The sequence below is a fragment of the Cydia strobilella genome, chromosome 22, assembly GCF_947568885.1.
Source record: "Cydia strobilella chromosome 22, ilCydStro3.1, whole genome shotgun sequence".
Lineage (NCBI taxonomy): Eukaryota > Metazoa > Arthropoda > Insecta > Lepidoptera > Tortricidae > Cydia > Cydia strobilella.
Genome location: NC_086062.1, coordinates 2,915,635 through 2,938,056, shown reverse-complemented (window position 1 = coordinate 2,938,056; position 22,422 = coordinate 2,915,635). Strand labels below are relative to the sequence as shown.

General features: G+C 39.6%; 1 protein-coding gene across 1 annotated transcript in view; it reads right to left on the bottom strand.

The window, feature by feature from the left end:
* LOC134751602 (dual serine/threonine and tyrosine protein kinase-like) overlaps positions 1-22,422 on the bottom strand; it is a 54,678-nt gene that overhangs the window by 7,329 nt on the left and 24,927 nt on the right. The window contains exons 12-23 of the mRNA XM_063687077.1: positions 20,436-20,550; positions 18,219-18,418; positions 17,191-17,329; positions 16,844-16,931; positions 16,000-16,167; positions 13,776-13,905; positions 12,082-12,292; positions 9,078-9,210; positions 7,811-7,989; positions 4,965-5,113; positions 3,216-3,378; positions 1,629-1,741 (exon numbers count right to left, since the gene is read on the bottom strand). Coding sequence (XP_063543147.1) covers positions 1,629-1,741; positions 3,216-3,378; positions 4,965-5,113; positions 7,811-7,989; positions 9,078-9,210; positions 12,082-12,292; positions 13,776-13,905; positions 16,000-16,167; positions 16,844-16,931; positions 17,191-17,329; positions 18,219-18,418; positions 20,436-20,550 — 1,788 coding nt within the window. The remainder of the gene's footprint in view (positions 1-1,628; positions 1,742-3,215; positions 3,379-4,964; positions 5,114-7,810; positions 7,990-9,077; positions 9,211-12,081; positions 12,293-13,775; positions 13,906-15,999; positions 16,168-16,843; positions 16,932-17,190; positions 17,330-18,218; positions 18,419-20,435; positions 20,551-22,422) is intronic.

Genomic DNA, 22,422 nt, shown 5'->3' with positions numbered 1-22,422 from the left:
TCAGCCGCAACAATGACACAACCGTCGTCAGCAAATAGGACGAATTCCGCCTGGTCAGTTGCAGAGGTGAAGTCGTTCATTAGCAAAATAAAAAGGTTGTTTCCCATACACGAGCCCTGGGGGACTGCGCAGGGACCGAGTTCTAGGATATCAGATTTTGCACCGTTTACGGACGTGAGCTGTTTGCGTGCATCAAGAAATGATTTAATTACTCGGTGATAGTTACCCGTGACGCCGTAGTGATCGAGCTTGGCTAATAGAAGCGGATGACTTACCAGTTCGAAAGCGCGTGACAGATCGCAGAAGATCGCAGCGACCTGCCTTCGCCCGTCCAGGTGACCCATTACTCTGCCTATTACGTCACGCGCCGCGTCAATTGTTGACCGGCCCGGTTGATACGCATATTGCTGTTTATTCAACATATCATTTCTATTGAAAAAAGACATAAGTTCGTCGCTTAATAACCGCTCGAAAACTTTTGAAAATATCGGAATTAACGAAATAGGTCTATAATTTTTTAACGCGTGTTTCTCGCCCTTTCCTTTATACACAGGTTGAACCTTAACCTTTTTTAAGTTAGTGGGGTAAACTCCGTTTGTTACGCAGTCATTAAATAATCTAGTAAAAATATCTATAATGTAAGGCGGAAGTACTGTAAAAAGGGATAGACAAGAGAACCTTATTCAGCAGTGGAATACTTACCAAGCCCACTATTTAAAAAACCAGCCAAGTGCGAGTCGGACTCGCCCACCGAGGGTTCCGTACTTTTTAGTATTTGTTGTTTTAGCGGGACAGAAATACATCATCTGTGAAAATTTCAACTGTCTAGCTATCACGGTTCGTGAGATACAGCCTGGTGACAGACGGACGGACAGCGGAGTCTTAGTAATAGGGTCCCGTTTTTACCCTTCGGGTACGGAACCCTAAAAAGGAACTTCTATATTCCGAATAGTATCAAACCTCTGAGTTCCAACACTTTGAAATGTCTTAAACCTCTGGGTTCCGTCTCTAAGGATGGTATTCCATCTGTCCAATACGTATTTGCGTCTCACATTTTGTTTAATAAAAGAGTGAGACGTGATGCCCTAAGTCAAACTCGATATCGCGTCTCGGAGACATCCTAACTTAGAGGTAAATTTTCTGCTTACTAAATATCGCGTCGATAGGACTCGCAGAATTAACCTCATGCATGAAGTTTATATTTGAACGAAATATATTTTATTCGGATGTTAGTTACCGTTATATCATGTTACAAATGCATTTCCGTTTTTAAATTACCATTTAATTACTTAGAATTATAAATAAAAATTACAAAAAATTGCCCGCGAAAAGCTAGTGAGTGAAACGCTCGAAACGCCACGTGACGTCACGCGTTCGACAGATTAGTGTCATTAGTAGCAAACGTCAGTTGGGCCGCCCAACGTGTGACGTCATCACGCTCTGTCGAATTCGCGCCAAAAATTATAAGCGATTCAACCGCTCAAAAATTTTCAACATTTTAAATATTTTTTAATAAAATAATGTTAAGGTTTACAAAAGTATTTTTATCATTTCCGGTGTTCCAACGATATAAATTATGAATCCAAAAATAAAAATAAATTCATGCATGGAGCTAATTGAAGGATTACCTGTAGTTGTATATCTCCAAGCAACGCACGCCGGGAAGGCTCAGGATTCCAACAAGTCTCCATCAGCGCCCAACATGCGTCTGTGAAATGCGACAATTTTTCCGGACGGAGTCCTGCAACAATTGTTGTTCCATGTTGAATACAAAACATGAAATGTTGTACAAAATACAAAGACTACGACAACCGAAGTACAATAAGATCTTGGCCTCCGTCTCTAGAGTCACACACTGCACAGTACTTCATTGCAAACTAAACAAGTAAAAGTCCATTCCAATGTCATTAAACAAAATTTATGAGACTAAATAAGCCTTCGTCACTTTTGATATTGGTACAAATGAAATATTCTATATTATTTTCAGGCAGCTAAGGCCCAATATACACCAATACCAAAAAAATACTGCTTGTTTACGACCCTTGGAGGAGGTTGGAGACCCTTTACACCTCTAAGGATAATTTGATGATCGTTTTTTTATTATATATATTTAATCTCTGACACCTAGAGACTTTTACATCTCTAACATATTTAGTACTTGTCTGTTGCTTGTATATTTTTTATTAGTTTTTTTTTGTGTAATTTGACATTTAGACTGGATACATCTCTAACAAAGTATCTAATATTTTATTTTATTGATTCCATATTTGTAATTGTGTTTTGTAATTTTTGGTTAATTTTATTGCTTGTAAAAATGTACATGTAAAAGTGCCCCTGTGGCCTATTTGCTGAATAAATGTTTATATGAATGTCTTGCATAAGTTACTAAAGAGGGATGCAATTAATTCGCAGTTTTACCTTTTTGAATTACGAGAGCTACCGTTCGGTACCCCAAATATCAATCAGATCTCACCTCTCTTAACTTTGGTCCAGAGTTGCTCCTTGTTCTGAAAGTCCTCGAAAGCTGCCGGTAGCCTCACGTTGCCGACGCAGAGGTACCAGAATAGGATGCCGAAGGCGTATGTCTACTGCTGCGTTGTAATCACCTAACAACTCTGGTGTCATGGACCTGTTGATGAGCAGTTTGTTGTTCTCACCTCTCTTACTTAACTGTGGTCCAGAGTTGCTCCTTGTTCTGAAAGCCTTCGAAAGCTGCCGGTAGCCTCACGTTGCCGACGCAGAGGTACCAGAAAAGGATTCCGAAGGCATACACGTCTACTGCCGCGTCATAATCACCTAACAACTCTGGTGTCATGGACCTGTTGATGAGCAGTTTATTGTTCTCACCTCTCTTAACTTTGGTCCAGAGTTGCTCCTTGTTCTGAAAGTCCTCGAAAGCTGCCGGTAGCCTCACGTTGCCGACGCAGAGGTACCAGAAAAGGATTCCGAAGGCGTATGTCTACTGCTGCGTCATAATCACCTAACAACTCTGGTGTCATGGACCTGTTGATGAGCAGTTTGTTGTTCTCACCTCTCTTAACTTTGGTCCAGAGTTGCTCCTTGTTCTGAAAGCCCTCGAAAACTGCCGGTAGCCTCACGTTGCCGACGCAGAGGTACCAGAAAAGGATGCCGAAGGCGTATGTCTACTGCTGCGTTGTAATTACCTAACAACTCTGGTGTCATGGACCTGTTGATGAGCAGTTTATTGTTCTCACCTCTCTTAACTTTGGTCCAGAGTTGCTCCTTGTTCTGAAAGTCCTCGAAAGCCGCCGGTAGCCTTACGTTTCCGGCGCAGAGATACCAGAACAGGATGCCAAAGGCATACACGTCTACTGCCGCGTCGTAATCGCCGGCGAGTAATTCTGGAGCCATATGGACCTGATGATGAAGAGTTTAAAATCAATAATTATGGTCCGCCTTACACTTTGTAAAGATCTTTAAAGGAAGCATATGTTGTCCGTGATGTCTGTAAACATAATAGGGACTGACAGTTACAGATTAAAACGTTGAAAATAAGTGTACATTGTACACAAAACGGACACCTATTAAAAACTATTTTTCACTATCAGTCTTTTCAATGAAGAAAAACAACGACAGGAAATTGAACTAATACCATAAGGCCTAGTTTCCCCTTCGGGGCTGTATCGTGTGCGGCGCGTCATAGTGAACCCTGTAGCCGGGTGCGTCAGTTGAAGTCTTTGACGAAAAAAGGGTTAACAATTATAAGAACTAATATTGTCTTCGGTTACCGCGATAGTTACTCATGAAATAAAACTATGAAAACGGATTATATCGCGTATATTGAATTTATAATACATCCCGACGTTTCGAACTCTTTACAGCGTTCGTGGTCAACGGGTGACTGAGGAAAAATTACAAAATGCAAAAATACCCACATACTAAAATAATGAACAATCATAGACTACAAACTTTAAGGCTGGTTGTACATGCAAAATCGGTTCATAAGGCTAGTTATACACTATAATTATTTTTCAAGTAAAGAGATATATATATATATACGCGATAAAAAAACTATATATAAAAACATATTTCAAGCCAATGAAGAAGATGTCACAATTCCTGAGGCCTGTAAAATGCAATACCCCTCTACAGACTGCAGGAGTGTACAGGCTGGACTGTGAGTGTGGCCTATCATATGTCGGGCAGACGAAACGGAGCATTTCCACTCGGGTGAAGGAACACATAGCTGATGTCAAGCACCGTCGACCTAGGTCTGCTGTCTGTGAGCATGTCATGGATAAAGCCAATCACTCAATCAAGTTTGATAAGCCTCTGGTTCTTGCCAAGGAGAAGCGTTACATACCCAGAATGCTGCGCGAGGCCATTGAGATTAAGAAATATCCAAACTTTAATAGGGAAGATGGCTTTTCTCTACCACCAGCTTGGGATCCTGTAGTCCACCTGATAAAGGAGCAAGCGAGACATAGACTGTGAGACCGTAGTGTTGGATGATGCTGGACATTCTGATGTTTTGAAAAGATGTGTCCCGCCGAGTTTGTTGCCGGTCCCATATTGGGATACCCTCCTACAGTTTAGGAGGGAATTAAATCTTCTCGGGTCCGTGGTGTAGGGTTGGAGCCGGCATAGTTTTTTTTTTTTTTTTTATCGCGTATATATATATATCTTTACTTGAAAAATAATTATAGTGTATAACTAGCCTTATGAACCGATTTTGCATGTACAACCAGCCTTAAAGTTTGTAGTCTATGATTGTTCATTATTTTAGTATGTGGGTATTTTTGCATTTTGTAATTTTTCCTCAGTCACCCGTTGACCACGAACGCTGTAAAGAGTTCGAAACGTCGGGATGTATTATAAATTCAATATACGCGATATAATCCGTTTTCATAGTTTTATTTCATGAATTATAAGAACTATTGAGCCCTACCCGCAGAATAAATGTTTGAATTAAGAACTTGAACTTTTAAATAAAATATTCTTACCGGTGTCCCAACAACAGATCCGGACATGAGCGCCTCAGCGGCGCAGAATCCAAGGTCCGACAATGCTGCCCTATTATTGGAGTCCAGGAGAACATTCTTCATCTTGATATCGCGGTGCACGAGGCCCAGAGAATGAAGGTAGCGGATGCCTGGAGATGAAAAATGAAAATGAAAAATTATTTATGTATCATAAATGGCTGCTTATTACATACAAAGATAGATATAACTCCGTAATAGATGGATACAGTCTAAGGAAAAAACGTGCCTCGAAAATCAAGAAAATTTGATTCTCGTTCAGAGGGCGCTACTAGTTTTGGCCTACAGTCGTATAGATGGCGTTGACGGTTTCGTTTTTTATTTAACAATTTTAACGCATATCAGTGAAAGAATATGGGTCAAAATCATAAAAATAATTAATGCAAATAAAAAAAATCATTTATCTATATTTAAATACATTCTATCGTATTTTTATAAATCTTCATTTTTAATTTTAAAGTGTGTCGACAGATGGCAGTGAATTTACTGGGGTTACAAAATTTACTATGACAGTACCGCTCTAGTATAAGTTACTCTATGTTACATATATATAGTAGAATAACATTTTTAGGAGTATTCTATTGTTAAACAGCCTAGGAATAGTGTCCTGAGCCCTAAACTAGGTAAAACTGTCTTATAGGGATCAGGGAATAAACCACCGCTAGCTCTAGCAATGCAGCAAAGGTTGGTTGTGTACACAAGTAAAAAAATATAAAAAGGCCAAGTGCGAGTCGGACTCGCGCACGAAGGGTTCCGTACCATTACGGAAAAAACAGCAAAAAAATCACGTTTGTTGTATGGGAGCCCCATTTGAATATTTATATTATTCTGTTTTTAGTATTTGTTGTTATAGCGGCAACAGAAATACATCATCTGTGAAGCTTTAGCTATCACGGTTCATGAGATACAGCCTGGTGACAGGCAGACGGACAGACGGACGGACAGACGGACAGCGAAGTCTTAGTAATAGTGTCCCTTTTTTACCCTTTTTTGTACGGATCCCTAAAAATAGATACCGATGGTCAGATCGCTTAATACGTATACATTTTTTATAGTTTAGAAAGGATGATAGAAATATCACATTGCACTTAGACCATTATCAACTATATACTCATATACTTAGATATTAATATACATGGATACAAAACAATGTTTTTATACCACAACGTTTTTAGGGTTCAGTACCCAAAGGGTAAAAACGGGACCCTATTACTAAGACTTCGCTGTCCGTCCGTCCGTCTGTCACCAGGCTGTATCTCATGAACCGTGATAGCTAGACAGTTGAAATTTTCACAGATGATGTATTTCTGTTGCCGCTGTAACAACAAATACTAAAAACAGAATAATATAAATATTTAAGTGAAGCTCCCATACAACAAACGTGATATTTGTGCCGTGATATGGTACGGAACCCTTCGTGCGCGAGTCCGACTCGCACTTGGCCGGTTTTTTTCTATATTAGAGTTGGGCTTAAAATAAGTGTTTCTGTCTACTATAGAACTATTCGTTAAGTGTTAACCCATTACCGCATACGAAGCCATATAAGGCGGATATGATATTCAACTCTATTGACAACTATTAAAGTTCAAATTCAAACAAATATGCTTTTCTTACATGCAGCAAGGTATTTTTTTTTTTTTTTTTTTTTTTTTTTTTTTTTTTTTTTTTTTTTTTTTCATATGGATAAACAAAAAAAACAACTACGACGATGATGGCGCGACCATGATATACAATGTGATGATTATGAAAATCAATCATCAATTCAAACTTTAAAAATAGTTGCTGTTTTGACATTTTCAGTTTTCATTACTCGCAACGCATCTCGCCTGTGCTTAACCCTGGCCCATCATGGAATTTGATCAAATAAAAAAAAGAAGATAAAAATAGTTTATTATTCAAGTAGGCATATTACAATGCGCTTATAAACGTCAAATAAAGCTACGCCGGCTCTAACCCTACACCTCTGCCCTGAGAAGATTTAATCCCCCCCCCCCCCCCCTGGTATCCCAATATGGGACCGGCAACAAACTCGGCGGGACACATCTTTTCAAAACATTTCAATAAGATTTCGTTACGTACCTTGTAGACCGTAATGTAGACCTGCCCGTACCGCGGCGTGTAGGTCACTTTCTTTCCGTTCCGAAATGAGCAGGACACCCAACACTCTTCCAGCACGAAACTCTACCTTTATCAAATGAAACCCTATATCCACATTGCAAAAGTGAAAGATTTTACCACGCACCTTCGATGATATGGCACGCTATTCTCATCCTTTCAACATAATGTAGACCTGCTCGTACCGCGGCGTGTAGGTCACTTTCTTTCCGTTCCGAAATGAGCAGGACACCCAACACTCTTCCAGCACGAAACTCTACCTTTATCAAATGGAACCCTATATCCACATTGCAAAAGTGAAAGATTTTACCACGCACCTTCGATGATATCGCAGGCTATTCTCATCCTTTCAACATAATGTAGACCTGCTCGTACCGCGGCGTGTAGGTCCCTTTCTTTCCGTTCGGAAATGAACAGGACACCCAACACTCTTCCAGCACGAAACTCTACCTTTATCAAATGGAACCCTATATCCACATTGCAAGTGAAAGATTTTACCACGCACCTTCGATGATATCGCAGGCTATTCTCATCCTTTCAACATAATGTAGACCTGCTCGTACCGCGGCGTGTAGGTCACTTTCTTTCCGTTCCGAAATGAGCAGGACACCCAACACTCTTCCAGCACGAAACTCTACCTTTATCAAATGGAACCCTATATCCACATTGCAAAAGTGAAAGATTTTACCACGCACCTTCGATGATATCGCAGGCTATTCTCATCCTTTCAACATAATGTAGACCTGCTCGTACCGCGGCGTGTAGGTCCCTTTCTTTTCGTTCGGAAATGAGCAGGACGCCTAACGCTCCTCCGGCGCGGCGTTGGACTATGGAGCCGTGGACGGCGACGATGCGTGGGTGAGGGGGGATACTCCTAAAAATAAATGCTATTAAGGACATGTGTCTATTCATATGAAAATTAATTATATAAAAAAAATTGGGACGTTTTTTCCATTAAAATCGATCAAATTTTGTTATATTTTGTACCTAAGCCATGGATGAAAGTAAAGGGAGGTAGATATGGCACCAGGCGCTCGATCGTGAGCCATCAAATATAGGTTCCGGAGCCTATATTGAGTAAGTGGTACGGCTGACGCCAATGTGTCAAGATTGTCACAATCATCTACTAAATATTGCCTGCATTTTATTTTTGTCAACTATGAACGTCACGCGTCTATTACCTACTAGCTTTTGCCCGCGACTGCGTCTGCGTGGACTTAGTAACAGCAGATTATGCTCACAAATTAGCAGGCACTTCATTAGTTATATCAATTTCACCCCGCTTTTTACTTTCTTAAGTGATGATTTTCGGGATAAAAACTATCCTATGTCCTTCTCAGGGACTCGACCTATCTCTATGCCAAATTTCATCTAAATCGATTCAGCGGTTTAAGCGTGAAGAGGGAACACACAGACAGAAAGACAGACAGACAGACAGACAGACTTTCGCATTTATAATATTAGTATGGATTAATAAAAGGTCATTGACCTAAGCATATTTGGTCTTTGGACGTCATCACAACTACCTACACTCAAACATCACTTTGTATCGAAATTTAAATAAAAAATCGGCCAAGTGCGAGTCGGACTCGCGCACGAAGGGTTCCGTACCATGACGGAAAAAACAGCAAAAAAATCACGTTTATTGTATGGGAGCCCCATTTAAATATTTATATTATTCTGTTTTTAGTATTTGTTGTTATAGCGGCAACAGAAATACATCATCTGTGAAAATTTCAACTGTCTAGCTATCACGGTTCATGAGATACAGCCAGGTGACAGACAGACGGACAGACGGACGGACAGACGGACAGCGGAGTCTTAGTAATAGGGTCCCGTTTTTACCCTTTGGGTACGGAACCCTAAAAAAGGTTGAGTGTTATGTACTGTCCTACTGACTTCCTCGCTATGCTGTGTCAAAACTAATGATAGGCCTGATAGGGCTATATGAAAAAACCTTACCTTGTATAGAAAAACTCCATGGCTAGTTCTCGATAATGTCTTTCGTCAGCTGGCAACACAGATTTAACAGCAACAGGTTCATGCTTGCCCCACGCTCCTCGCGCGGCGTATACGACGCCATATTGTCCGCGCCCTAATAGAAAATTAGAAAGGATTAAGACTGAACGGTCTTTTTAATAACAAAACTTCCGTGAGACACACGGAAACGGTCTGTTTCTAAGTCTTAAGGACTTATTACACTGCTTAATTTAGTCATTACTAATTAGACTGCTTAGGATAGGACGGACGCTTCTGATTACACTGTTCTAAATTTAGTCACGACAGTTCTAAATTTAGACACGTCCGCCCGCCGTAGGCGACTGACTGCACTATATATTATTACACCTATCCTAACTAGGATGCTAAAATCATTCAGCTTGTCAGAAACCATCCTTGATTCTAATTAGAATATCCTTACTTTAATCCTAAATTTAGAATTCTAAATTTAGCAAAGTGTAATAAGCCCTTTAGTCTGGTATGTCTTCTTCGATACTACTGGCAAAGTTAAGTTAAAATCGAATGTCTTCTCTAGAATATGTAAGGCAGTAGCGATCGATACGTCGTCACAAGGGATCGCCCTAAGGAGCTCTTTTGGAAACAAAACAACATATCTGCCTGCCTGCCTTACATATACCAGCTTTCATGAAACAACCTGTACCCCTTTCTTCGATTATGATTATGGCTAGCGGAAGTACCACTAGTTATAATCGAAGAAAGGGGTACAGGTTGACTCATGAAAGCTGGTATGAATGGAATGAACAAAACTTTCATTGTAAGAGTGACTGCTGTATCGGTAATGTTAGACATAGTATATACAAGTAGTTATAGACGCGCCACTGAGCGCCGGGTAAGAGAAAGAATATTCATATAAAATTTGGGCAGCATATGATTTTTTCTCTTTCACTCTTATACATTTCGGTATTTCGCCATCGCCTCCTACCTATGATGCCACCCGGTGGGTGATAAGGACAAAGCATGGCACTATTTGCTCTTTCCTCTTATAGGAATCGCAATAAGACTATCTTTCTCTATACTAATGGCGAGTTTTACGTCTTCAGTCTGGTGTAGCCAGCTAGCTAAAGCTGATTCTAATAAAATTATGGCACTTATATACCGTTGGCATACATATATAACTTACCTATCTCTCTTCCCAGTTCCGGCGTTCCATACATAAGCAGATCACACACCGAAGTACTTTCCAAGCACAACCGAGCGAAGATGGGGGCGTATTTCTTCCTAATGGCGAGTTTTACGTCTTCAGTGTGTCGTAGCCGGCTCGTTAGAGCGGATTCTAGTACAATTAAGGCACTTATATACCACTGGCATACATATATAACTTACCTATCTCTCTTCCCAGTTCCGGCGTTCCATACATAAGCAGATCACACACCGAAGTACTTTCCAAGCACAACCGAGCGAAAATGGGGGCGTATTTCTTCCTAATGGCGAGTTTTACGTCTTCAGTGTGTCGTAGCCGGCTCGTTAGAGCGGATTCTAGTACAATTAAGGCACTTATATACCACTGGCATACATATATAACTTACCTATCTCTCTTCCCAGTTCCGGCGTTCCATACATAAGCAGATCACACACCGAAGTACTTTCCAAGCACAACCGAGCGAAGGTGAGGGCGTATTTCTTCCTAATGACGAGTTTTACGTCTTCAGTGAGGTGTAGCCGGCTCGTTAGAGCGGATTCTAGTACAATTAAGGCACTTATATACCATTGGCTTACATATATAACTTACCTATCTCTCTTCCCAGTTCCGGCGTTCCATACATAAGCAGATCACACACCGAAGTACTTTCCAAGCACAACCGAGCAAAGGTGAGGGCGTATTTCTTCCTAATGGCGAGTTTTACGTCTTCAGTGAGGTGTAGCCGGCTCGTTAGAGCGGATTCTAGTACAATTAAGGCACTTATATACCATTGGCTTACATATATAACTTACCTATCTCTCTTCCCAGTTCCGGCGTTCCATACATAAGCAGATCACACACCGAAGTACTTTCCAAGCACAACCGAGCAAAGGTGAGGGCGTATTTCTTCCTAATGGCGAGTTTTACGTCTTCAGTGAGGTGTAGCCGGCTCGTTAGAGCGGATTCTAGTACAATTAAGGCACTTATATACCATTGGCTTACATATATAACTTACCTATCTCTCTTCCCAGTTCCGGCGTTCCATACATAAGCAGATCACACACCGAAGTACTTTCCAAGCACAACCGAGCAAAGGTGAGGGCGTATTTCTTCCTAATGGCGAGTTTTACGTCTTCAGTGAGGTGTAGCCGGCTCGTTAGAGCGGATTCTAGTACAATTAAGGCACTTATATACCATTGGCTTACATATATAACTTACCTATCTCTCTTCCCAGTTCCGGCGTTCCATACATAAGCAGATCACACACCGAAGTACTTTCCAAGCACAACCGAGAGAAGGTGGGGGCGTATTTCTTCCTAATGGCGAGTTTTACGTCTTCAGTGTGTCGTAGCCGGCTCGCTAGAGCGGATTCTAGTACAATTAAGGCACTTATATACCATTGGCATACATATATAACTTACCTATCTCTCTTCCCAGTTCCGGCGTTCCATACATAAGCAGATCACACACCGAAGTACTTTCCAAGCACAACCGAGCAAAGGTGAGGGCGTATTTCTTCCTAATGGCGAGTTTTACGTCTTCAGTGAGGTGTAGCCGGCTCGTTAGAGCGGATTCTAGTACAATTAAGGCACTTATATACCATTGGCTTACATATATAACTTACCTATCTCTCTTCCCAGTTCCGGCGTTCCATACATAAGCAGATCACACACCGAAGTACTTTCCAAGCACAACCGAGCGAAGGTGGGGGCGTATTTCTTCCTAATGACGAGTTTTACGTCTTCAGTGTGTCGTAGCCGGCTCGCTAGAGCGGATTCTAGTACAATTAAGGCACTTATATACCACTGGCATACATATATAACTTACCTATCTCTCTTCCCAGTTCCGGCGTTCCATACATAAGCAGATCACACACCGAAGTACTTTCCAAGCACAACCGAGCGAAGGTGGGGGCGTATTTCTTCCTAATGGCGAGTTTTACGTCTTCAGAGTGGTGTAGCCGGCTGGCTAGAGCAGATTCTAGTGAAGTTAGAGCGGCTTGGTAACGCTCATGAGCTACGCTGAGGCGTTCTAAAATCTGACAAGTAAAATAACAATAATTCAATTACAGTTTTGAATGATTCACGGTAAGTTTCACTAGACTTATATCAACCGGGTTATAGGTTCAGTTATCCGTGAACAAGATGCATGTAACTGCGTCGAAATATCGGTAGCTCGAAAAAAATACAAAAGGTAATCACGGTCCATATATCCACTTATACGGTCGATATAAGTCTAACAAATTCAATTAATTAAATGCGTTAAAAATAATGGAATACTATAAAATAGAAATGTTATGAAATGATGTCGGTGGAAAGCAGGCCAGGTCAGACTGATGACAAAAGTACCTTCATCCTTACCGTCTACTGGGGTCTGTCTACACTGAGCTCATGACAATACTTATTGCACTGACTTAGAGTAGACGCTAGTCGTAATCAAATAGTACTTGCAAGTTACCTGTGTAGCGATAAGGCGGGCAAGTTTGGTAGCGCTCAGTGATTGTTGACAGCTGAGTGCGGTTTGCCGCCGCCATACTGGACTGATGACACAGTAGGGATTGTAGCCGTAATCAATATTACTTGCAAGTTACCTGTGTAGCGATAAGGCGGGCAAGTTTGGTAGCGCTCAGTGATTGTTGACAGCTGAGTGCGGTTTGCCGCCGCCATACTGGACTGATGACACAGCAGGTGTTGTAGCCGTAATCAATATTACTTGCAAGTTACCTGTGTAGCGATAAGGCGGGCAAGTTTGGTAGCGCTCAGTGATTGTTGACAGCTGAGTGCGGTTTGCCGCCGCCATACTGGACTGATGACACAGTAGGGATTGTAGCCGTAATCAATATTATTTGCAAGTTACCTGTGTAGCGATAAGGCGGGCAAGTTTGGTAGCGCTCAGTGATTGTTGACAGCTGAGTGCGGTTTGCCGCCGCCATACTGGACTGATGACACAGTAGGGATTGTAGCCGTAATCAATATTATTTGCAAGTTACCTGTATAGCGATAAGGCGGGCAAGTTTGGTAGCGCTCAGTGATTGTTGACAGCTGAGTGCGGTTTGCCGCCGCCATACTGGACTGATGACACAGTAGGGATTGTAGCCGTAATCAATATTATTTGCAAGTTACCTGTGTAGCGATAAGGCGGGCAAGTTTGGCAGCGCTCAGTGATTGTTGACAGCTGAGTGCGGTTTGCCGCCGCCATACTGGACTGATGACACAGTAGGGATTGTAGCCGTAATCAATATTACTTGCAAGTTACCTGTGTAGCGATAAGGCGGGCAAGTTTGGTAGCGCTCAGTGATTGTTGACAGCTGAGTGCGGTTTGCCGCCGCCATACTGGACTGATGACACAGTAGGGATTGTAGCCGTAATCAATATTATTTGCAAGTTACCTGTGTAGCGATAAGGCGGGCAAGTTTGGTAGCGCTCAGTGATTGTTGACAGCTGAGTGCGGTTTGCCGCCGCCATACTGGACTGATGACACAGTAGGGATTGTAGCCGTAATCAATATTACTTGCAAGTTACCTGTGTAGCGATAAGGCGGGCAAGTTTGGTAGCGCTCAGTGATTGTTGACAGCTGAGTGCGGTTTGCCGCCGCCATACTGGACTGATGACGCAGCAGGGGCCGTCACCGTCGCCGCCGACGATCCGCAGTCTGAAACAAATCACAACACTGACAAACTTTCCCGATTTTCACACATTATCATTTACTTTCTGCTGGTCTTCCGCCTAGTGCTTAAACCGCTAAACCGATTTAGATGAAATTAGGTATGGAGGTTTAAGTATCAGGACACGACAAAGAAAACACCCCCTAATAAATTAAAAGTGCGTTAGGTCTCCCCAGTACAACCCATTCTTCAGTGCCAAGAAGTCTCAAAACAAACTTACTTGTGAAAAAGTCTTCTAGCAGCGTTTTGAGCGTGGAGAAAGATGCACAGAGTATTTTCTTATAGCTTCACTAGCTGGTCTGCCATCTAGCTCTTAAGTTAGACCTAGTCCCTACTAATATTATAAACGCGAAAGTAACTGTCTCTTCACGCATAAACCGTTGAACCTATTTATTAGATGAAAATTGGCACGTAGATAGTTTTAGTCCTGATAAAAGACATAGGATAGCTTTCATCCCTTAAGAGGCCGGTGTCGATTTTAGTCGCAAAAATGTAAAATTGATAGATTTCTTCGATGAAATTGTACACCTTTTGTTACCAAATTGAAATAACAAGTACTGGTTTCTATTGGCACGTCTTCTTATCTTGCCTTTTATCAGATCAATTTTTTGAAAACAGACTCACTAAATTAGTAATGATTTTTTTTTCTGAAGGACGTTTAGGTAAACGCGCGTAAAGCATTGATTTTGTCGGTCTTATTTGTAAATTTCGTAAAGTTTGGACTGCTAAAAATGGTAAATTTGTATTACACATATTCTGTACTTGGCCTTTATCAGATTACATTTTTGTTATATGACTTAGAGTTCGAGGAAATGAAAGTTAAACGAATTCAATTTTCTCCAGAAATTACTTCAAAACAAGTTACAATTTCTCTGAAAAATCGACTTAATTTCAACGTAATTTGGATACTTGAACAATCTACAACATTTGCTGAAACTATTCTTATACATCAATTTGTATAATTTACCACCATAATTTTTTGATGATTTTTTAAAAACTGCCCCTTCTCTTCACATATTACCGGTGACGCACGCTCGCGACCTCATTATTAAAAGGCAAGATGAGAAAACGTGCTAATAGAAACTAATACTTGTTATTTAGATATTACGTAACAAAACAAGTATAATTTCAACGACTAAATGTATCAATTTAAAATTTTTGCTCCAAAATCGACTACGGCCTCTTAAGGGGTGAAAATGGCGTCAGGTTTTCCCAATACTGCCAATTTCCCTGTGTCCTTATGAAGTCGCAAGATCAACATACTTATTAAACAGTCTTCTAGCAGCCTCTAGCAGCGTCCTGAGCGTGGAGAAAGAAGCACAGGGCTGTATGTCCACCTGACGATTCACTGAGAGGAGTTCTCTCATCGCTTCACTGGCTGGTCTGCCGCCTAGCTTTATATCTAAGGAGTTTAACGTTATACTTGCTTATGAAATAGTCTTCTAGCAGCCTCTAGCAGCGTCCTGAGCGTGGAGAAAGATGCACAAGGTTCTAAGTCCACTTGACGAGTCACTGAGAGTAGCTCTCTCATTGCTTCGCTGGCTGGTCTGCCGCCTAGCTCTATTTCTAAGGAGTCTAACGATAACTTACTTATGAAACAGTCTTCTAGCAACCTCTAGCAGCGTTCTTAGCGTGGAGAAAGAAGCAATGGGCTGTATGTCCACCTGACGATTCACTGAGAGGAGTTCTCTCATCGCTTCACTGGCTGGTCTGCCGCCTAGCTTTATATCTAAGGAGTTTAACGTTATACTTGCTTATGAAATAGTCTTCTAGCAGCCTCTAGCAGCGTCCTGAGCGTGGAGAAAGATGCACAAGGTTCTAAGTCCACTTGACGAGTCACTGAGAGTAGCTCTCTCATTGCTTCGCTGGCTGGTCTGCCGCCTAGCTCTATTTCTAAGGAGTCTAACGATAACTTACTTATGAAACAGTCTTCTAGCAACCTCTAGCAGCGTTCTTAGCGTGGAGAAAGAAGCAATGGGCTGTATGTCCACCTGACGATTCACTGAGAGGAGTTCTCTCATCGCTTCACTGGCTGGTCTGCCGCCTAGCTTTATATCTAAGGAGTTTAACGTTATACTTGCTTATGAAATAGTCTTCTAGCAGCCTCTAGCAGCGTCCTGAGCGTGGAGAAAGATGCACAAGGTTCTAAGTCCACTTGACGAGTCACTGAGAGTAGCTCTCTCATTGCTTCGCTGGCTGGTCTACCACCTAGCTCTTGTCTGCAGGTCGATTCTAGGGCATCTAGACACCTGGAAATATATACTACGTTAGTGCCAAAAAGGAGTATCATTGCAAAGTAGGGAGTTTTCACAAACAATCCAAATCTTGACACAGAACATTCTCAATAGACTTTCTTGTTTGTAGGTACAAAGATAGATATAACTCCGTAATAGATGGATACAGTCTAAGGAAAAAACGTGCCTCGAAAATCAAGAAAATTTGATTCTCGTTCAGAGGGCGCTACTAGTTTAGGCCTACAGTCGTATAGTTGGCGTTGACGGTTTCGTTTGTTATTTAACAATTTTAACGCATATCAGTGAAAGAACATGGGTCAAAATCATAAAAATAATTAATGCAAATAAAAAAAATAATTTATCTATATTTAAATACATTCTATCGTATTTTTATAAATCTTCATTTTTAGTTTTAAAGTGTGTCGACAGATGGCAGTGAATTTACTGGGGTTACAAAATTTACTATGACAGTACCGCTCTAGTATAAGTTACTCTATGGTAGGTATAAAAAAAAGTTAGCGAGCAATTTTTTTCCATATCCTGTAAATTAGACGAAAAAAAAAATTAATTTCAGAACATTCAAGATTCCATAAAAATATTGTTAGTAACCTAAGTTATAGCTGCATGTTACATTAAAATAATTTTAAAGCATTATATAAATAATTGACATAATTAATAAAATAATGCTTGCCTCTGTAGTGTACCGAAATACGTCTGTTTCAAACAGTCTACGAAAGGAACCAGTTTCAGGCTTATTTTGCGACTCAGCTTAGAGAGAACTGTAAAAAAAAACGTGCACGGTTTTAGTCATTTTTTAATCATGGTTGTATTTGTAATATTTGAAACGGGGTACTCATGTAATTTAGGTTTTTCTTGCGTACAGTCGCCATCAGATATACCGGAGCGGCCGAGGCGCTCACAAATATCTGAACACGCCTCTATTGTCAAGGCGTTAAGTGCGTGTTCAGATATTTTTGAGCACCTTGGCCGCCCCGATATATCTGATGGCGACTGTACAATACTGTTATATTTACGTACCAGTCCGTTGCACATCCAATGAGGCCTGTTTGACAGATATGGAGTCCCCCGTCGTACATATTGAGGTACTGCTGAATTGTAGAGAGAACAATTCTGATTCGTTGGCGATTGGTATGCGTTCGGCTGGCGACTGGTCTGACTGATGAACAAAGAAAGTATTTAAATATTTTGTATTCTTTAAAAAACCGGCTTAGTGCGTATCAGACCGACATTTGTTAAAACAATTTTCGTTTAAAGTTATGGGCTTTGTTTTCTCTTTTTTTTTTTGTATTTTCTGCTCGCCCGATTGGAAAATTAGTAACAAATTATTTTCAAAAGCATTCTTATTCATAAAACTTTACAAGCCTCAACTCGTTATTTTTGTTTTATCCCTTTCTCGCATATACTTAAGTCAAAATGATCAGATTGAAACAAAAAAATATTAGCAATGGTGGCTTGTAGCGTGTCTATGAATGACCATTAATGTCTAATCTTTGACAACAATTGAGCTGTGAATAGCTCAAACCCGATAGGTAGTATGTGTGCGTGTGAAATCGGCTTGTCGTGAAGTCACAATTTTGTTTTAGCGACTATTACTACGACTTATTAGATTTGTTTCTGTCATCAAACAAAATAAAAAAATATAATAAATGGCAAATTTCGTTAACTCGTAGCTAGTAATAAAATTGTAATGTTGTGTTGTATTGTTATGATTGTTATTGTTATTGTACCTATTTGATTTCAAATTCTAAATTGAAAATTGTGCTTGTTATTTTCCAAATTCTAAATTATGCTTGTTATATTTTTAATCGTGCTGGAATATTACTCAATGTTATTGTTAAATTCAACTTTAAATTCAAAATACCTAATAATTGTACTTTTTTTTTCGGAGCAAAGGAATTTTGTATTAACTATAAGTGGAAACTCTTTTGGCCTATGTTCTTACTATATCTTTTACCTTATTGTATTATTATGTGCTGTATGTTTCCCAAATAAATAAATAAAAAAAATTACTCTACCTATCAGCTCTAATCAATAGAGGTACTCACGTCTTTGCTAAACACGCTCAGTCCTAAGCTGCTATGGCTGTGTATAATATCATAATCATCGAAGCTGCAACTGTCATAAGAAACTGCTTCTTCTCCGTCCGATGTTGAATCTGATCCGGACGGACGGACGGACTGACTCAAAATGGTTGAATTTGACATACTAGTCATTAGGTAGCGTGTATCTAGGTGGCATGGTAGTTCTGAAAAATAAATTGTAAAACATTTTAATGCTTACTTTAAAATAACAAGTGAAAATAAAAATTAAAACTATGCGTAGGCAAATAGATCTGATCGTGCCATAGCTGTACGTCAATTTTTGCCAGTCCGAGTGAACGCATCGCACACGGGATCCCACGGGGTGCATTAACTATAGTTTGTCAAAGGACTGTCTCATTTCAAACATAGACAGAGAGAATCATACTACCTCTGTCTCACACTAGTACTAGCAGGGGGGTGTCACTGCGCAGTTTAGGTATATTTGGCCGGCGCACCGCCCGGGACGGTGTATGGCAGTGGGCTGCCGCTCGGCTCGCACGATAGTCGTGTCACGTGGCGCTCGCGCAAAATTGTAAATACGCAATGGCTTCGAAACCTAAATCGCGATCTAATCTGTATAAAAGATAATGTTCTGTTTAAGGATGTCTGAATAAACGGAAGAACAAGGAAGCAGAAAAAATATTTTTTTTAAATTCCTGACTATATTGACCGACATATTTTCAAAGGAATAAGTACTTTTAGGGATCCCTTATAGCCGCCTTTGTACATTGTATATATTTTTGTTCTTTTATTGCGTTTGTAATCTGTCTTACGTACAATAAAGTGTTTACATACATACATACTTCTGTGGCATACCTACTTCCGTGAGAATCAGACATACTATCTCCGGCTAAAAATTTTATGTTTACAGAATCAACGTTTGTAATTCCTACATATTTATCTTAAAAATAATAAATCAGTAGGTATAGGTACAAAAACTTGTCAAGTGACAACCCCGTGCCGACACTCGCAGCTCGGTCATAAAACTGCGGCGCGCAAAGAAGATTCACGGTTCGTGCGCGGTTATAAGTTTCTATTTTGCTTGCAGGCGGCGAGTGTAGGTATAATTTTATACCTAAATCTGGCTTTTGTGAAGGAGTGAATTTTCTGTACGGTAGTACTATTAGTTATTCTGTGGTACTAGCACCCAAAAGAAAACGACGAGTATAGTTTTTTTGTTCTTATTTACTGACAAGATTTGCTTGACCAACTATAATAAGTATGTTTCCTGTATTTAAAATAAACAATTTCACACAATGGACGAAAAGAAGCAGCAGATATTTGATAAATCGGATAGAACTAAAAAAGTGGAGACTTTGACCGTGACGTCACTTCTACAGTTTTATACAAATTCCATAGTGCCTAATCGTTTTGACGGTTCGAAAAAGACTCTGATTTTACTAGTAGGAAAATATCTACCATATTCTAGCACAAATTTATAGATAGAATATTAGACTTTATACATCTTATATAATTAATCTCTAGTATAAGTCACTTTATGTAATCAAAACAAAAGCCGTGTACAGTCAAGTGTAAAAATATGGGTGCACAAATCATAGTCAAAAATATGTCCCATAGCTCTTATGTCAGCGAATTAAGAACTATTTTTGAGTAAGTTGTCTACACCCATATTGTTACACTTGACTGTACCTATTTGTTTACCAATTTTTAAGAGTCCCCGGCAAGCTCGGCCGAATTGCACCTTCCCATACAAACGTAGTTCCGCTCTCATTTTAAAACTACGTGTTGGATTGTAATGAAACTTTGCACATAAAATGACATGGGGTATATCGAGGTCTGAAATTAGTTTATATAGCTTCAGTTTATAAAACAAACAAAATAGAGCAAAATCAAGCTTTGTATGAAAAACTTAAATTCGCTGTATTTTTTTAACTATGGTATCTGAAGCTACATAAACTAATTTCAGACATAGATATACCGTATCCTATTGTAAGTTCAAAGTTTCAGAGCAATCTAGCCAGTCGTTTTAAAATGAGACCTGAACTACGTTTGTATGGTGAACCGAGCTTGCCGGGGACCCTTAAGAGAAGTAACTGAATTTATTTATTTTATATATCAATTAGAAACTGAAATGTATATGTCTCGTTCATGTTATTATTGTTATTAAACGCGATTGTTTGTTGCGACGCAGTTGCGGGTTCTACAATAGTAAGTACTAACCATCTATACTCCAGTCCATGTTATTGACTTCATCTTTTAATTCTTGTAATACTTCCTGCATCATCTCGACTAGAGCACTCTTCTTATCGCCTTCAGAGAAATTCTGGTATATAGTCTGTAAATAATAAAAGCAATTTTTATTAAAGAAATCGTATCCTAAGCCTTCAGGGGGTGTTTACTGGCCATTACGGGGTCAAGGGAATCCTGGCTAAGATGGGGCACGCTGACAACACCGATTGTCGTATGTGTAGCGAAGAGGAAGAGACAATAGAACACCTTATGTGTGAATGTCACGCCCTCGCCAGACAAAGAATGAAGGACTTTGGAACCGGCTATCTGGAACCAAAGGAATTCAAAACGCTACCCATTAGCTCCATCATCCGGCATACGGAGATGGTGGGAAAAGGTCTTAAGTAGCGGACGGATCTTTCCTAGGGGGTAACTGCACAAAAGATCCCTATGGGTCGAAGTGTATCCGCAAGGGCCCCCGAAAACCATAAGATAAGATAAGCCTTCAGGCGCGTCATAACCCGTATTTGCTAAAATGAACGTTAGAATAATAAAAATAAATAAAATAAAAATAGTTTATTTACCAAAAAATTATACATTGTTTTATTAACCTATGATCTCCACACTAGGCTAGGCCTGTCTTGTGGAGTCAGTTGAGACAATTCCAATTTTTAATTACCATCTTCCTACGCTGAAGTTTTGACATTATGCTAATACTAGGTGATACATATAGCTTAAAGTATTATATAAAAATAAAAACTTAATCTTAATGAACGTTAATTCGAAACAATCATACTCGTACAACACAAATGAACAAAATTTATTCGTAGAGATGCTTAGCCTCATGCTTTTTATGTATGTTTCATGATTGTTTTACGATACTAGATGAACCAATTTAAATTCTTTCGTCATCTGAATTTAAGGAACTTATTTTTTTTTTGGCCCTAGTCACACTTGATGGAAAGTGAAGACAGGCCCTAAGATGGAGCTCACCGGTTCAGTAACAGCCTATTCACTCTTGTTTTAAAGAGACCGAGGTCATATTGATCAGGGAATACAGATGGCGGGAGCGTATTCCATTCCTTAGCCGTCCGTACCAAAAAGGAGGAGGAGGAGGATTGTTATATTGTCTTGTTATGTCCTGAGGTAGAGGAAACTTCAAATATTTGATGATGATGACGATGATGATGCACACCAACTCGTTTATTTGCCCTCAAAAAGCATCATGAGAATGAAAAATTTAATAAAAAATTTAATTATAAATGACTATACGGAACTCCGCAATAAAACACTGTATACTGGCATGTTTACACTTATTTTTCTATAAGATACACGCCATAAGTGCCATTATTTTAATGGAATTTTGTGAATAGGGAATATTACTCAAAACTCTGCGCAGGGGGCGCCACTACCACAACCTGAGGGTCTATCACAAAACAAGAAAATCGAAATTTCGTTATCTTCTGTCACTCTTGCATATTCGAGCGATAAAGAGGAAGATAGAGAAATTTCGGATTCGTGTTTCTCGGTAGGTTCTCTGCAAACAAACCGCCTTGGTGCATCAACGTCATATTTTATTATATTCCATATTATATTTATTCGTATAAAAGATCATATAATACAAACGCATATTATACATATATAATCATTTTAAATTTGTAATGTTTAAATGTGTTGATTTTGAATTTTTGAATTTTTAATCTTTTTATTTTTTATTTCAATTTTAATTTAATTTTTTTATGATTTAATTGTTCGTTTATTTATATTTATTTGACTTGGTATATGAATTTTGTGATTAATTATTTTTAATTCTGTTTGTAAATTGTTGTGTAATTGGGTGAATCAACTTTTAATGTTCAACATCAAACGTACAGAGTCCCTGATCGATATTACAAATTTATAATAAAGGTAATGAGCTTTATTTGCATTCCATTCTGTTCCCAGTAATATTACGTAACATTTCATCACGAAACATTGA